The sequence below is a fragment of the Pomacea canaliculata genome, linkage group LG2 (genome assembly GCF_003073045.1).
Source record: "Pomacea canaliculata isolate SZHN2017 linkage group LG2, ASM307304v1, whole genome shotgun sequence".
Lineage (NCBI taxonomy): Eukaryota > Metazoa > Mollusca > Gastropoda > Architaenioglossa > Ampullariidae > Pomacea > Pomacea canaliculata.
In genome coordinates this window covers 1470264-1487898 of record NC_037591.1, presented here as the reverse complement: position 1 = coordinate 1487898, position 17635 = coordinate 1470264, and the positions used below count along the sequence as shown (strand labels likewise).

The 17635-nt window shown below is 37.7% G+C and overlaps 1 protein-coding gene across 4 annotated transcripts in view; it reads left to right on the top strand.

Annotated features, from left to right (window-relative positions):
* The window catches only part of LOC112557195 (NAD kinase-like), a 31037-nt gene extending 13473 nt beyond the window's left edge, over positions 1–17564 (top strand). For 3 of the 4 annotated variants that reach the window (XM_025226895.1, XM_025226897.1, XM_025226899.1), the window contains 10 exons: positions 3789–3918; positions 4455–4563; positions 5252–5337; positions 5954–6056; positions 6749–6885; positions 7335–7458; positions 7959–8116; positions 8438–8520; positions 9093–9261; positions 12705–17564. In XM_025226895.1, the coding sequence (XP_025082680.1) occupies positions 3789–3918; positions 4455–4563; positions 5252–5337; positions 5954–6056; positions 6749–6885; positions 7335–7458; positions 7959–8116; positions 8438–8520; positions 9093–9261; positions 12705–12740 (1135 nt within the window). In that variant the 3' untranslated portion in view covers positions 12741–17564. The remainder of the gene's footprint in view (positions 1–3788; positions 3919–4454; positions 4564–5251; positions 5338–5953; positions 6057–6748; positions 6886–7334; positions 7459–7958; positions 8117–8437; positions 8521–9092; positions 9262–12704) is intronic. The other variant, XM_025226896.1, reaches the window with a different exon arrangement.
* The last annotated feature ends 71 nt before the right edge of the window (positions 17565–17635 follow it).

The window sequence follows — 17635 nt, the reverse complement described above, 5'->3', positions numbered from 1 at the left end:
TTTACCGAGACATACCACTAACTGTCACAACCTTAATATTAAAAAAAGGCAGGGAAATGTTAGTATTATCTGCTTTCCCGATAATAAATGTCTAAAAACTCGGAAGACGAAAATTGTGGTTGTAAGCGATTTGAAGAGAGAACTTCGTGCTGACAGCAACAGTGGCATGCGGTCGACATTTTGTATCAGGATTTAAGATAAATTAACCGTATTTAATCAGCTGGACCCTAACATTGCACTGTGGGTATAAAAGTCAGGAAAAACTTGCAAGCCTCACCTCGACGAGCAGAGCAACCGCTTACAGTGTAAACTCGATCGAACAATTTACAATGTCAGCTCCAACATATTATACAGTGGGAAGGTGGAACATCTTAGTATCAGCTCCAACATATTATGATACAGTATGAAGGTGGAACATGTAAGTGTCAGCTCCAACATCTTATTATGCAGTGGAAAGTCGGAACATCTTAGTGTCAGTTCCAACATCTTATGATACAGTGTGAAGGTGGAACATCTTAGTGTCAGCTACAACTTCATACAGTTTAAGCTCTAACATCTGCAGTGTAAGAATGAACATCTTAACAGTCTCAGCTCCAACATCTATGCCAGGCTTGGTGAAAAGTAGCATAAAAGAGGCCTGCTGCAGTATCAGACATTAAATTCCAAAATAACAGTTGGCGGAAAGAAAATTACTAGTGTTGCAATATATGCGTTACTAAATATCTACAAAGCTGTCACAAAATATTTTTTTTAATCACAGGAACTAACCCTTGCTTATAGAAATGTACAGAGGGGTGTTTTGATTACTGCCTTTAAACTACACCGTTGGTGATTGCAAAATCATCACAAAGTATATAAAGTAGCAAATAAGAAATTCTACTTTCCATTTCATCTTTTACGACCAGAGCTGTCACCCCCACCACATACACACAAAGAGGGAAAACAATTTTCTTACCATTAAGAGGTTTGTCCGTATATCATGTAAGTATACTTTGAAATACATAAAATATATTGACAATGATGATGACAATATTGACAGTGATGATGACAGTGACAACTTTATTAATCCCCATTGGTGCTTTGAACATGGAAAATGTGTTCAGTTTCGATGCATAAAAAGTTTTAGTCACTAGGCAAGAGATATGAGCAAAAAAGAACAACAAACAAAAACAAAAAACCCACATTCTGACATCTAGACCATTCATCTGCACACCTACACACACACCACTGACAGTTCATCTTTGTGCAAAAAGAAGAAAAGTCAGTTAATTATTGTTATTTTAAACATCAGCTTTATTGTCTCAAGCTGTTACACCCCTCCTGTCCAGTCAGTCGGGAAGAAATGTGTTGACGGTAGCAGCAGCCGGTAAATCTTCTCTCGGCCAGTGTTGAGCCGAAAAAGACCTCGCTGGACTGTCACACCTTCAGCCAGCTTTGTTTCTGCTACCCACTATGTAAAACTATTACTTGGGTGAGAACAGGCAACTGTCACAGCAACTTGTCAGGAACATAACTTATCTTTTGATTTCAATCGCACTTTATCCATGTCAAGGAAGCTGCAAATGGTGGAGCTTGTAGAGGGCGGTCACGGTGAGAGGATATCAGCTATTACACGCACGTGTGTTGCACCCGCCCCCCACTTTCCCATTTACGCACGGCATTAAGAGAACTGCTACGTGCTGAGTACATGTTGCCACAGGACACCCGTCTCAACGAAAGACCCAAGTTGCTGATGACTAAGGGGAAAGAAGATGGATTTTGAGGTCACTTGACAGCGGATGAGACGTTTCGGGAGCGAAAGTGGGACGGGTGCCGATCACGGTGTAGTGACGCTTCTCTCGCACTTGAAGGAAAAAGGAAGAATCGAAGGACATCCCCCACCTTTTTTTCCCGCTTCGGCGAACATGGTGCTGGAATTGCTTTATTTTCACTGTTGATACACAGAAACTTGGATGCTGCGCCACCCGCTCCAGGCTCACTCTCGTGGCTGACGGGGTGACCGCGCACCTGGCCAAGTCAAGGGAAGGGAGGGGGTGAAGTGTGGAGGGAACAGTTCACTGTCAGCGGTACATGCTGCCCTAAACAAATGTTCCCGATAAAACAGCAAGCCCTCGTTTATAACGCAAAACAAACTCTAACCTTTCAAATGTATTAGTTAAATAGACTATACGTTTCCTCGATTAAAAAATGTTCACACCCTAATATGCACACGCACACAATGCTAACACTTGATATGACTTATTAACTTTTTACAAATATAGAGGACACAGATTTCTATTTTATTTTCATCACTCTACATGAAAAATGTATAGCCATAAAATTTTGTAGACACCCTCAATCTTTAATTACATTACCAGCATGAACACGAAATGTATATTTAACACCACAATATTTTTCAGGCCTTATAAACATGTAACAAAGTTTGTAAAACGTGAACGTAAGATGGTGATTTTATGTCATTATGTAATCACCACCCTTTAAATGTAAATTATATACCCTTTTGTGACTAAACAATAAAGCCATTCATTCTTTCACCGCCCCCTTTCTCTCTCACACACACAAACACACTGCATTTTCACACATGGACTGCTTTCACACGCTTGACCTATTTGCTTACTCATAACCTACTTGCATACTCCTGACCTACTCACATGCTCATAACCTATATGCAACTTGAAGCAAAATAAAATAGGTGGTTGAAAGAATGTGCAGCATCGATAGATGAAAAAAGCAGAATGACTAGGTTATTGGTGCAGGGATGTTATTTTAAAGCCAGGAAGAATAAAGCATTCTATTCATGATGGAACATGTGGAGTGGGTAAAAAATATATAAATAAAAGTAGGGCATGAAAATAAGCGAGATGTGTGTGAGAGAGAGAGAAGATATAGAATGAAATGGAGGGTTACCATAACTTGTTCAAATTGTTGAAAAGTTTCTCTAAAATTAAAACATTTCTTTTACTGTTTTGTATTATCGATTTATGTAATTATTTTGTCATAAGAATTTGATGAGTTGTTTGTATTGTCAGTATATAAGTATTTTCCCCAATCAAGCTCAATGTTAGCTTGGTTATAATATAGAAGTATTTGAATTTCAGACCATTTCATAAAGGCTTAATAACCATTAAAGGAGCAAACTCATGAATGTCCAATATAAGCAGACAGTAGCCATATTGAAATAATTTTGGGCTACAGCTGCTGTTTCATCAAAATAATTCTGGGCTACAATTGCATTGTAAGTGCATTGGCAGTATCAAGTGTCACATCAAAATAATGGTGGGCTTCAGCTGCCAATCTTGTTGACAAGTATATTGGCAGTGTTAAGTGTATCGGCATTGTTATAAACATCATTGTGCTCCAGTTTTGTTATATTTTCATATAACTATAATAAATGACAGGTTTTAGATAAATTTTTTACATTTTGTAAATTAGTGTTTATTAGAGCAGCTCAACCACCTGTGACATCACAAGGGAATAGAATGACAGGTGGCTTTCCACTGAAGGTAAATTAAGCTCCAGATGGTAGAAGAACAGTGCACAGCATGGAAAGAAGCAGGTTAAGGTTGGACTTTAGGTGATGACACCTTGGATTAAATTAAATTAGTGGGAATTTTAGTGGTCTTTAGTGTGCTGACTGGCCTTTAGTGGACTGGGTTGGGTAAAGCAGTAAGGGTCTCAGGTTATGTTTATCATATGCATTGCAAAAGAAGTATATCTAAACACTCCAGGATGTCGACAGTTACAAGAAGATATAAGGAGATTAAATGTCTTCATCTGTGCAATTGCAGGAAGATCCCAGATCCAAGCAGTCAAAAGCTGAACTGGCTAAAAGCACCTTTATCAGTGTTGGTTATCAAAAAACCGCTGGACCATTCTGTGACAGTGGCATTCCGTGATCTGGTGATTTGGCTGATAGAGGTAGGTTTTTATGGCTGTCAGTTCAGGATAGTTTCAAATATTCCATGTAAGATCTTGGCAGTAAAGAGTGTAGTTAGTGCTTGCTTGGAAAGCTTGGTTGTTTGCACAAAATCATCAAAATTTGTTTATGGTTTAGCAAGCAAGAGTCCGATATCAGCAGAGTTGTTAAAAATTTAAAAAAAAAAAGACCAGAAAGTCTTTTAAAACTCTCTCTTTCAATCTACTTATTAGCCTTGACATTGACTCCCCCACTTCATTTTTAATCCAATTTCTATGTATAAATGGGTGAACAACTTCTTGGATATTTAGGTGTAAGGAATTTGTGTGTATCCATGCATGCATGTGTTTGCATGTTCGAATGTATGGAACTTACGACTCACAGAAGTGTTTGGGCATTTTTTTTGGGGGGTGGGGGGGTAATATTATTGTAGTAGGAGTAAAGGGAGTAAAGCTTACCAGGGTGTTTGGATTTTGGTCTCATGAACAATTCCCACATTCATCAGTGCTTGTTTGATGTGTTTGAATTATGTTCACAGGAGAAGAATCTGCTGGTGTTTGTTGAGGCAAGTGTAGTAACAGACCACTATCTTACTGATGATGAAAATTTTCAGCTCGTGCAGGATAAGCTCATGCGCTTTCGAGAAGGTTAGTAAAATGTTAACTCAACTACTGTTCTAGTCTGGTTGTTTGATTGTAGGTATTTATTTGGGAGTGGGGCAGATGTGGTTTTTTTATTTGTTTTTAGCATGTGTTCAAGTAGGTTTGTGTGAATATGAGGTGAACGTTTGTCAAATACTACAGAAGTTTTATGAACATAATCATGTTGCTACATAATAGTGGCTGAGTAAATTACATAAGTGAGTATTGAGATTGTATAGAGTTAATATGTTCAGCTATATTGAATGTGGAGGATAAAAAGCTGCCAGCAGTAAAGGGTCTCATAGCCTACTAGGGGTAGGAGCAGCTCACCATGTTTGTGGCACAGGATAGACACAGCTCATCCATCCCCTGCTGCTAGTCTTATTGCCTGGGATAAATCAGGTATTGAGCATCACCTCATGTCTGTGGTGGGGGACAGGCAGAGCCTGTCCATCTCCTTCCAGTGCTTTTATGGAATCAGGAACTGAGCAGCTGCTGGTGGGAGAGTTTCCCAACCACAGCCCCTTGCAAGCCTCAGACCAGTTGAGTGCACTAACCACAAAGACTACAGTCACAGAGTCTCCCTGCCAGGCACCTTAAAATTGTTGTTAAGATATGTTTCTGTTGTGTAAAGATGTCATTAATTTAAAATTCAAGGACATTAACAGTAGAGTGATGTTTTGTTTTGTGTCAGGTGAGGATGACCTGGAAGACAAAGTGGATCTTATTATCTGTCTAGGGGGAGACGGTACACTCCTTCATGCCTCCTCTCTTTTCCAGGTAAATTGAACTATACAGGTTGTACCATTGTGGCTAAATCTTAGGAGGGAATGTTCTTCAATGCAAGATTAAGTTGTTTTCCAAAAGTAAATTTACTACTTTGAGTCAGCATTGTTTGCTGCTTATGACATTTTTTTCCTTTTTATTACATTATGGTTGAGCAAGAAAAAGACTCAACATTTTTGGTAGACTAGCTAGAGGGGCTTCAGGCTTTTAATTTTGTTTTCATTAAAGGTATACTTTTACATTATTTTAAAATGTGAAATAAGTGGTTCACATATAAGGTCAAGGAAAAACCGATGTGGATCCTTAACAGAAGCTAATAACAGAAGATGAACTAAACTAAAACATCAAACTAAATGAACAGACTTTAGGACTAGTCACTGTCATAGAAAGTTTGTTTTGCTTGTATGTGCAAATCAAGGTCTACATAGATTTAGACTTGATAGAAAATAAAGAGGGTGTTAGGGTGGATTGAGCAAAACATCAGCTGTGGATGTTGGGGATGGGGGGAGGGCTATTGTGTGTGTTTTACTGAGAGGGAGAAAGAGAGAGGAGGGTTTGTTAGTTTTGTCAGCATGTGACGCTCAAGTAAAACTTTGTATTTAATCTGCAGCAAAGTGTTCCACCTGTTATAGCCTTTAACATGGGCTCCTTAGGATTCCTGACACCATTTCAATTCTGCACTTACAAAGAAAAGATCACCAACATCCTAAATGGTACATCATTTTACTTTCTTTTAGATCATATATTTAAATATAAACATCATTTGTGTGTCAGGTGTGGGGGGCAGAGTGTGTGTTGGAGTGGGGAATCTGTTCCTGCATTCACATACTTGTGTGTACCTGGTACATATGTTCACCTATATACAATAAATGTGTATATAGATTTGCTGGGACATGCATGAGAATTTTGTAGTTTCCAACATATTTTCATGTTCTCCTTTATCCATTATTAGGATATATTAGATTCTCAAATTACGTGGAGCAGTCCGGTGGCGCAACGGTTAGCGCTGTTAGCGCCTGTCACCAATACAGTGAAGGTTGGCTGCCCAGAGTTTATTTCTCGTCTCGGGCACGCTGATCTTTCTCTGCACGTGGCATCTGTTTACAGGGCTGGCTGCTTGCCGTAATATAGCCTTAGTTGCTGGCACGGCGTAAAATACCAATGCCCCCCCCCCCCTCAAATTACGTATTAACTCATATACAGTTAAAAATGAAGATGTCATTTGGTAGTTGAAACCTGTTTAGTCACTTCACTGTAGCCTGCTTTTGCCCCAGAGTAAACATTATTTCTGATTTTTTTATGGTGGCACTAATTCTATGGCATCTTCCTTATTTGTGCAAGTGTTTTTACTCTTTGTTAATAATCTCCCCAACACCCAGCCTAATCACTTCAGGACCATTTTCAGGTCAGGCTTCTCTGCTGCTGAGATACCGCTTGAAGTGTGTGGTCATCAACCATGTGCAGAAGGAAAACAGCCACACCCCAATCCCCCATGTCAAAAACCTGGATAAAAATAGTCAGCATATTACTTCACACATACTGGTCAGTTGTAGATGCTACCCATCAATTTAATGCTGTTGCTGGAAAATAATCTTCCTATTTCTCTCTCTCCCTCACATCTGGAGTCTGGACACAGTAACTAGATTATACTCACTGTCTCTTTCTCTTTTTTTGTATTTTTGAGGGGTCAGATTTTGATTAACTTTAACTGAATATTGTACATATATTTAAATATCATGGTGCCAGTACTTTGGTGAGCTTGCACATCATCTAATTCTCCATCCTCCATAGCTTAATGAGTTTTGTTTATTGTATTACTAGCCATGGAGGGACAGTTCATAGCTTAGCAAGTTATGTTAATTGTAATACATGTATTAGCCAGGGAAGGAGGGTGTTCATAGTAATGTTATGCAGAGAGGGAGGGGACATAGCCTTATGTATTGTTGTTATGTCTCACCTGTGCCCAGGGGTCCTGTGTCTCTTTCCTTTAGTGCTGTGGTATGATTACCTGGCAGGTATTGAATGAAGTTGTCATTGACCGAGGCCCTTCCTCTAACCTTTGTCACCTTGATCTTTACATTGAAGGACGTCTTGTCACAACTGTGCTTGGGGATGGTAAGAGGAGATTTTACTGTGGTTGTAGATGAGGTGGTACACAAAGCTGGTTGCACCTACAGTGTCTTTTGGTGTTGGTAAACAAAAGAGACTTGATTATAGACAGCATGCTTGATGTCAGATTTTTTTTTAATCAAGTTTTTAAAAAAATCCCCTTATCAAACGTTCAGGGATTATGTAACTGATGGGGAAGTCATGTCTGATAACAGATATAATCTGCTTACTGCTTACATTGAGCTGACTACAAATTGTCAACAGTAAAAAGCACTTTATAGAGAATCGGGAAATTACTATATTTAAATCTGGTTTAAAACATTTCAAATTGCTAGAAAGCTGTTATATTATCTCAGCGTTTGTATGTGGTGGAAGGGAGGAGAGGTTGATCATGTCATATGTCATAGTCTGTTTTGTGTCAAAGATGCCTTTGAAAATATATGAACATTCAGTATAGACAACATTCTGATTAAGTAAAATGACTTTGTTTGACTTATCTTTGACAGGGCTCATCATCTCCACCCCCACTGGCAGCACTGCTTACTCTGTGGCAGCAGGTGCCTCCATGATTCACCCCAACGTACCTTGCATCCTCATCACACCCATCTGTCCTCACTCTCTCTCTTTCAGACCTATTGTGGTGCCTGCTGGTGTTGAAATCAAGGTAAAGACTCGTGCCCATAACCTTTTACACCAGTTATTCTTTGGCTAACCTTTTTAAGTGGTAGAAATAGTGTTGTTATCCTTGTCCTTGATGGTGAACTCTTTTCTGCTCGCATTTTGCGATCCTGTTATTGGACCAAAGCCAAGTTTTTTGCCATACCTAAACAAAAATGCGTTCTAGTAGTAACTTTTATCGACTTGGGTTTTTAAAAATGTTGCATCAGGTTTCAGATTCTATTTAAATCTTGGAGCTTAAATGTAACGTTAAAGTGTTGCATAAAACTCATGTGTTAAGAAATCTTTGCCATCATTACTTTTTAAGGTAACCTTGACCCCAGAAGCAAGAGGCACTGCCATGGTATCCTTTGATGGTCGAAACCGACAGGAGATTCAACACGGTGTCAGGTTAGCTGTTTTTCTTCCATCTTTATAAGAGAACTTCCTGAGAGTTCTGGATCAGAATGGGCATTAAGAGTGATATTGAAAGTAAACTTTGGCTTATTGCAAAGTTTTAGATAAGTTGTTTACTTTCAGTAGAGATGATCTTGAGAACATGCAGCTCTGACAGGAAATGTAGTAAATGCATATTGACTTGTAAAGGTCATGATCACTTCAGTCACTACATGACTGACAGCATAAATGACATGCAATGCTCTGCATCACTAAAGATTAAAAATTCACAAAGATTTAAGGAAATGCAGCTAAATCATTGCACAAAAGCAAAGAAAAAGTGATTAATCTTAAAAAGTGAGAACACCTAATATCAAAGAGTCAAATCTGAGTCACATGTCAGCCAGAAGTGGAGAACTTTTTAATGCTAATAGCAGGTAGAATCTGTATAGCTGTAAGCTTGTAGAATCTATATATAACTTTAACAGTGTGTAGTATCTATGTGACTGTTTAGCAGTTTGTAGACACTTAATAACTGTATAACAGCTTTTAGAATCTAACTGTTTGAATTTTTTTTCCCAACACAGCTTACGAATCACAACAGCTTCCTACCCTGTTCCATCAGTTTGTGCACGAGATCAGATCGAGGACTGGTTTGATGGTCTGGCTGACTGTCTGCACTGGAATGTGCGGCGCCCACAGAAGGCCTTGTCAACCAGTGCCAGCCTCACCAGCTTGGATTCTGTGGATCTGGAGGTCAGCAAATAGAGTCAGGCGTGGCCTTGCAAACCCTGAAAATAGAAGATCTCACTTGTAGCTGACCCTGCATGGCTGACCATAACAAAAGGCATGCTCCTGATCACCTAGGCTTGCACCCAGCTTACTGAAGACTTAGTGGTCAGTGACAATGCAGCCAAGAAAGATGACTGCATGTTCAGAAAGCATGGCAGTCCTTCGCCAAGCAGTCCACATGCTGTAACTGTTTCAAGCTCACATTTGCAGGATTCACTGTAGCATTCTGTAAGGCACAGTGGATGAAATTGTCTATATATCTTCCTCAGGTGGCATGAGGAATGAAAGAACATTTTTGTTTGTTTCTTTGTTTCTTTGTTTGTTGTGTTAACTTTGGTTGGGCTATGGACTTTACCTTCGATACGTGTCTATATTGTGGTGGTTGAAAATGTAGGAAACATCACACATTTGGAACTAACTCTGATAGTGTTTTTTTTTATCTTTGCTCAAATCTGAATTAAAACTCCTCATGATAATGCTTTCCAGCAAACACCGCATTTATTTGTCTGACATTTATGGTGCTGTGTAATATAAAATTTTATCTTAAAAGCACAGTGTATCCTATGACGCAAAATAATGTTTATCATTTGACATTTGCCCTCTTGTGAGAGTTTTGATTTGTATGTTAACAGCTTAGAAACCTCAATTTTTTTGGTTCCAATTCTGTCCTTTGTCCTTGCAGTATGATGACATCAGTAACTGTGTTTTAGACATCTTCATTCTTAAGCTGTCTTAGATTTACAATTCATTTATTTTTATTGTAATTATATGCCTGTTAGAGGTGGTGGATGTGATTCTCAAACGTGCAGATATTTCTTCCAAAGAGCTATGTGTGACTGTGTAGATTGCTTGTAATGTGATCCTTCCTGTAAGGCATGAGGCAGAGTAAAAAAAAGATGACACTAACATCATACAGGAACAGCGTTCACTCTTTTCTACATCAGCTTTACACTGTTCTTAGCTTTGGCTCACTACATCTTGGGAAAATGCAATGTCTGGAATTTTATTGCAGATAAATATTAAAGAAGTGCTTTTAGTGGCCAGCTTCATCAATGGGCTTACAAGATCTCTAAGACCTATTCAGTCGTGTTTTTAAAAAAAATACTTGAGTTAAATCTCTGTAGCCTTGTTAGTGGGATCATTTCAAAGTTAACTCTCAATAGCCTTATGGTTATCAGTCTTATTTCAAAGCAGAAGGTTGCTGGTTTGAGTCTTGCTCAGACCTATTAATGGAAGACTTCCCCTGAGCCCCAACAGGCATGGAATTAGAGGGTCGGTCTCCACCTGTATGATGGCTGAGCCCTAGATATGGTGAATCCATTCTTTCATTTCTCTCACCCGACAGCCACTTGGCAATGGGGCTTTGATTGTTGCGAAGCTGAGTGCGACATTTTTCACCACTAGTGACATAGTACTCTTTGACATTTGTGTCACCTGGTCTTGCTGCATGTCTCCAGAAAAGTGCTGTGGCTTATGGCTAGAATTTACACCTGTAAAACCAGTGCCTTTAGGGGTACTTTGTGAGCTGCTTCATTCATCAAGTCTCCTACAAGAACCACTAGGAGTCAAAGGACTGAAATGAACACAACATTTGATGACTTAAAGAAAAAAAACCATTAGAAAGTTACAAAGTACTCAGCTACTTCTAAAAAAGTCTTGTATTTTGAAAATAATGATCTAACAGAGTTAACTGTTGGCAATGTGCAATGTGGTGACTTTTAACAGAAAACATACTTTTATGATAGATTGATGACTTCAAGACAAAGTGATACATGTTGTCACAGGAAAAGGCTAATGGGCAGTGTAGTGACTACTACAATTACCTGCACATGTACAGGCATTAATTGGAGACTGTCTTGCATTGCAGCGACTTTCACCATTATTATCACAAGTACAGGCATTATTAGACCCGTCATGAACATACTGCAGATAGCTTTCCTTCCTTTAATGGTCCTCTTGGAAGTTAATAGTAATTAAAATTGCCTTAGTACCCTACTTTTTCACACTAAAACAGAACAGTTCTTCTCTGATACCTAGGGAGAATTAGTTTAATCATAAACAAATGCAAAGTCAATATGAAGGGAGAAAAAAAAATCTGCACATTGTAATTGAATTTTGTCCTACGTGACAAATGTCCATGTGGTATATAACTTCAATTTTTTCCTTTTAATCTCTTAGCTATTACTGTCAACTAGCAGCTCAGACAGGATTTGAAATGGAAATCTAATATGACCTTTTCTATAAGCACGCTATTTGCTAACACTGAAAATTAAAGCTGCAGATTATGAGAAAATGTGGAATTTTATCTCTAAATGAAAATCTGAAAAAAGTGTTAGGGTGTCACATCTCATTATCTGTTCTTCTGTCACTTTTAGATGTTATTTCATACAAATGGCATTGAATTCTAAGGCAGCTTTCTACAATAGCAAATAATTCATGTAATGAGCTCTGCAGCTGAACCTGTCATATTGGTATGAAGAGACATCAGATTAAAGTTCATTGCAGATCACCTTACTGCATTCCATTCTCTGGTGAATAGAATCTCTTATAGCCATATTTTTATCTATTTTAATTACAAGTTACATGTCCATCAGCTGAAAGGTTCACCCCCTCCCTCTTGAATTTGGCTGTAGCTTGTCTGTCTTCTCACTAACCCATTCATGACATGTTTAAGGACATGACAACCGCCATAATCTAACACCAATGTATATGTCCACGAATATATATAACAATTTACACTTTGTGCATTTTATAAAAAGTTTTAATAATCTCTAACCATTTCTTCCACACGTTTGACCAGAAGAATAATAATTTAAAGTATTTTAATGACTCTTGGTTAACATATGGCATGGCCTTCGTATTTCTGAAAAATTGTGATTTGTGGTAAATTAGAAAAATCATGAGAGAAAGACCATTCCTAGCTGTTGTAACTGCATGCTCGATTTGTCCTTTATACATTTTGTTTTGGAAAACGCAGCTTGCTTTTTCTGTGCAGGATGACATAGTTTTCAACGGTTGTACCTTCTCTCGTGACAATTGAAAGGTGGCTTGTTGAAGTACAAAGAGAATCTTGTTAACATTACTCCTTTTATATTATTTTAGTTTGAGATAAAACACACAGAATAAATTAATGTAAGGGGCTTAGTGGTTTGTTTTCGGGTTTTTTCCATCTTAGTAGCTAAATGGTAATTCCATTCTGTTTTCTTTTTTGTAATAAATAATCACTGAAGTCAGGATGGCCTTGACAAAGCTCTTTCCTTGTGGTTGCACCCCTAATCATATCTCATGACATAAAAAATATGTTACTTGTTAGTTACTGCTTTGCAGCCTGTTCCATGCCACTTTGTAAGCCCCTATAATCATTATGATCCATTAAATCTGATGGTTACTGAAAAATCATGTTTCAGCCATTGCAAACCCCCGGTGAGACCTCAGAGGATTGATGGCCACCAGCAGGTCTTTCATTTGTTTTACATTTTTTTTTTATGCACACCATTGGCTCAAGTAGTTTGTAGCATGAGTGGGGTCTCCCATTCTATGATTCTTTTATGTACTTGTGTGTGCGCATGTGTGGGTGTGTGTTTAAGGGAGGTTGATTTTTGTTAGACATGACAATCTGTGGAACAGGTAAAATGTTGAATCATGTTCCACTTCTAGAATCGCAGTTTTATTTCTTTTCACTTTAAAGAGAGAAACTGTATTGAACTCTAAAATGAAGAGGTTGGGAGTTGATTAGGAAAAAAATTCAGTAGTTAATAATATAAGAATATTGATTAGTTTTTGTGAACCACAGAAAAAGTGCTTGTTGATTGACTTATTGGCTTGTTAGTTTAAGACTTTTTAAAAGGAATGCTGAGCGACTTATCAGGGTTTAAGGGTCAAGTGCTTTAGAACATTAGAAGACAATTTAGGGATTTGCCTGCCAAGAGAAAATATGTATTATCATTATAATTCTTTCACATACCAAGGGAAAGAGTGATGCACAATGACAAATGTAATATTTGTATATGCATATAGAAGCATGTACTGATTATCTGATTGTCTTTCCATTTCTGATTTTCATGAACTTAACTTTTCTACTAAACTGTGCTTTTCATGTTTAATTTATGTATTATTCTTAAGTAATTTATTTATTACTAAGTGGTTTGTTATGTACATTAGCATGTATCAATTCATATTTTTTGAGAAATGGCAGTTCAGATCCATTTTAATGAGTTTTTGAAATCAACATGTGGTCATATTATTTTTACCACCATAATATCAAAGTAAATGAAAGCAATTAATGAGTAAACATCAAACTAAAGTTTATTTGAAACCCATTGGTGGTTCTAATTTTTTAATATGGTTTTCACAGCATGTGTCTTTTTGTCCTGTTTTGTCTTATCAAGTAACCAATACACAGAGCACTTTTCAGCTTGCTTTGTGTGCCTTGCATGTGATGCTAATATACTACACCATGCCTTTCTTTTCCCTGGATGTTGAAAACTGAGCCTCTGTCTTATTATTTTTTGTTGCTGCCATATGTACATCGGTCAGAAAAAAGACTCGAAAAGACCTTTTTCTTTCCTTTAAAGTCATCAACACGGTGGGAATTTATTCAAAGTATTGAGTTTTGTCTGAGGGAATAAAAAAATTTTTATTAATGCACTGATTTACCATAGACACTTTTTATGGGTTTTTATCTGTTAGGGCAAGTTTGAATAGAGGTTTAACCAGTTTCAGAGCTAAGGTTCAAAGACTTGGTAAGTCAAAGCAAGCTGCACATGCATGGTGTTGCTGAATTGTTTCAGCACAAACATTTTGGTTGCAGAAGAATCATTTTCTTGGAACACCATTTCAAGATCACAAAAGATTACGTTCTATCTTCGCCAGGCAATGTGATAGATGCTAAGACAGGATAGTAGGTTTGTAACCTCCTCAATACAGTTATTGAAATGCAGTGTGTTGCTCGCTGATCTCAAGGTGTACTACACATTATTATTGATAAAGAGCTGGAAAAAATGAAATGGACTGATAGTGTCGGTGTGGTAGCTGCATGTTCAGCATGACTTGTGTTATCTATGAAAAAAGTTTGTTACACCTATGTTGTGTATGTGCCCAAACTGAAAAAAGAACATCTTTTGTTTGCAAATTATTGTGACGCATATACTGAAAGTAGAGCTTCTGCAGATTCCCTGTGCTTTATCAAAGGCATGACTTTCTTTTTTGCTTGTACGATAAGTGCTGTAGTCTGTTGATTACTTACAGCTGTAGAATGCATCAACACGTCTGAGATGTGTTATTGTCATCAACGGTTGATTGTAGCATTCTCCCAAACTGCACCACTGCTCTGCTTTCATTATGACAAACCATGTAAAAAGCATCACTTGCTGTAGTTAGAATTGTCATATTTGCTAAAGAGTATGTGATCTAGGCTGGTATTTTAGGCACAGTTGTAAATAAGTGATTTCTTTGCAACCAGAAATGTTCAGGAAAAAAAAAAATTGTGATGTTAGTATCCATAGTTTAAGTGCTTCTTGCTTCTCTGGCATCTCTATCTTGTGCCTGTTTGATCAGCTTTGTGTTCAGATGTTTTTGGTTATGCTGTGTGCATTCTTGGATCTGTTGAAAATAAGAGTTCAGGTTTCAGTAAAACCAAAGTATTCATTTACACACTATTATTGTGTAAAAACCATGTGGTTTTAGCAGACTAATCAAAAACTCTAAGAGATTTGCTCTGATAGACATGACAGATCTGAAGAATCGCTCCTTGCAGGTCTGTAGCAACTAACTGCAGTTTGTGAAGTATATTATTAAGCCAAGTATAATAATAAAATGTGTACAATAATAATATGATATTGATGGAAATGATAGATGATAATGACAAAATTGTCATTTCCAGAAATAGGTCTAGCAATACTAATTGCTTCCTGAATGCCATTAAAACATTGGTGCCACAAAACACAGTGTGATCAACAAGTTTAATGTACAATTTGGATATTGAACATTTGTGCTGTTCTTCCCTTTCTTATTCATAAATGACCATTTCTTCATAAAATGTGTGCATCTGGTCGTTTTCCAGCTATTTAAGCTATTTGATGTTGCTGTTGTTGGACATTTTGAGAAACATGTTTAATGAAGATGTAAATGTTGATAGTATAATGCACCCTATGTATTTCACATGAACAGTGGTGTATCCACTTGCATTCTATTTCTTATCACAAGTGGTGTGAACTGGTGCTAATATTATGTGCACTTCCACCGCTATTTCCTGTCATTGTTGATTTTCTCTGTCTCACATTTCTTAAGTGTACCATCACAAATGATGCTTCCTTTGGTGTATATTTCACATGCCAAAGCTTTGCGGTATTCCACAACACACCTTACATTTCACTTACTCTTTTTTGATTGTTAGTCTTGTTCCATTTTTTCATAATTGCAATGTGCTGCATGGTGCTTGTTTCAGTTGTTTGTACTAGTAAAGCATCCTGCTATTTCTAGTATATATTTTAAAGCTAATTATCTTTTAATTTTCTACATGTCATTTCCATTTGTGCATCTTTCTATTTATGTTCTGCCCCATTGGCAGATGTGGTTTAACTAATCACTTCTTTTCTGTCTAATGTGAATGTTTCATATCTATACCTCCTGTCAGATATCTATGCATGTGTTGTGAAGCAGGTTTAAGTATGTCATGTGTATTGTTCATCCTTAGACCTTTCACTGCTCACATTTGATGGCTGGGTGTTATTTGTGAGACATTTCACCTTTCATACCTGATCGCTGTTGTTTGTGAGACGTTTGACTTCTGGAGGCTGTCTACTATTTACTGTTAGAATTGCTTCCTTTCTCTCTGGTCATAATGGGATTTGGCTTGCCACTAGTATCTAGCATCACGTAACTGTTTCTCTAGTGATTATTTATGTCTCTCAACTGATTTACCCAGTCCTAATGCAATGACTGTTGCTTTTGTGGTCTTCCTGTTAATGTATGCTATTTTGTCCACCAGGTATATTGTTGCAGGTAAGTTATCTCTCCACAGGTTTTGGGTGTCTTCACAACATCGGTTACTGTTATTGAAAGCATTTAGCATTTGAAGTTTACTTTAGGAACCAATTTGCCTTACCAGGGCTAGCAGTGAAGGGTTCATTCAACTATGTCATACCACAAACATTGAAGTTACTGTTTGCATCACCAGGTCTGCCTTCATGTTGGTGAAATGGATCTACTCCTGCTGGCCCTGATAAGGCAAATTTGCTTTTCTTTCTTTCTTGAAGATTTTGTAAAACACATTGGATGTTATACTTAACACTGAATACCACTCATGATGTCATGTAGCTGTCACTGGTGGTGGAGCAAGCTGTATGTGGAGGTGTGGACAACCCTATGTACCTCTCTCACCTCGCTTGTCTTATGCTTTGCTGTCAGTGTAGGTGTGAACTGTCCATTGTTTCTCTCATTTAGTGTCGTCTTCTACGCTTTGGAGGTGTGGACTGGCTGTTGTTTTTTTTATCGAGTGTATCTTCTACTTAATGAGTGGCTGTATGCCTCACAAATTGTTTATCGTATATAGTATGTCTTCTGCCATGACGAGTGTTAGTGTAACATCACCTATCTTTCTCATCAGACATATCTTGTGGGTTTTCTTCCTGGGATACAATAGATCAGTTTAAAGCACCTATCTGTGGCAGTCTTTCTGTAAAGGGGAACCAGTAGTGTTAAATATTACTCTAGCATCTGAAATAGTATCAGGGCATTGATAAGTGTTACTTAAGGAGTTAGCTTTGGGATAAAAATACCATTTTAACTAGACATATTTTGGAACATGTGACAATCCTTGGCAAATTTTTGTGTTGTGATAAATTTGCCAAACATAGGCACCTGTTTGACAGTATGTTTGGTTGAGAATGCCTTTTGCAGGCATATTTATGCAGTCTTGCAATTTAAAATCAAATGGCAATATTTTTGTAACTTTTAAGTTTCTCAAACGACTGTTTTTCCTGGATGTTTAACTGTTATTCACTTTGACCTCAGGAACACTGGGAAGCAAAGTATGAACTTTATCACCACTTGCTGGACTGCACAATACCAGTATGTTTAATGTTTGTAGAAGAGCAATTACATGGGCGGTGACTCTTATTTCCTGTCAGTGTGAGTGTCTTGTGTACATTATGCTCTGTGATTGATTATATTTTACTGTCTATTTTAATACTGACAAATACAAAGTGCATATAAAATGTACACAGGGTCTTTGTTTATCATTATTTGGTTAATAAAGTGCATGTGTATTACTGTCTCTTTGTTCCCTCCACCCTGCCTGCCATCTCTCACCCCCACTCCCCCCACACTCACGTATGGG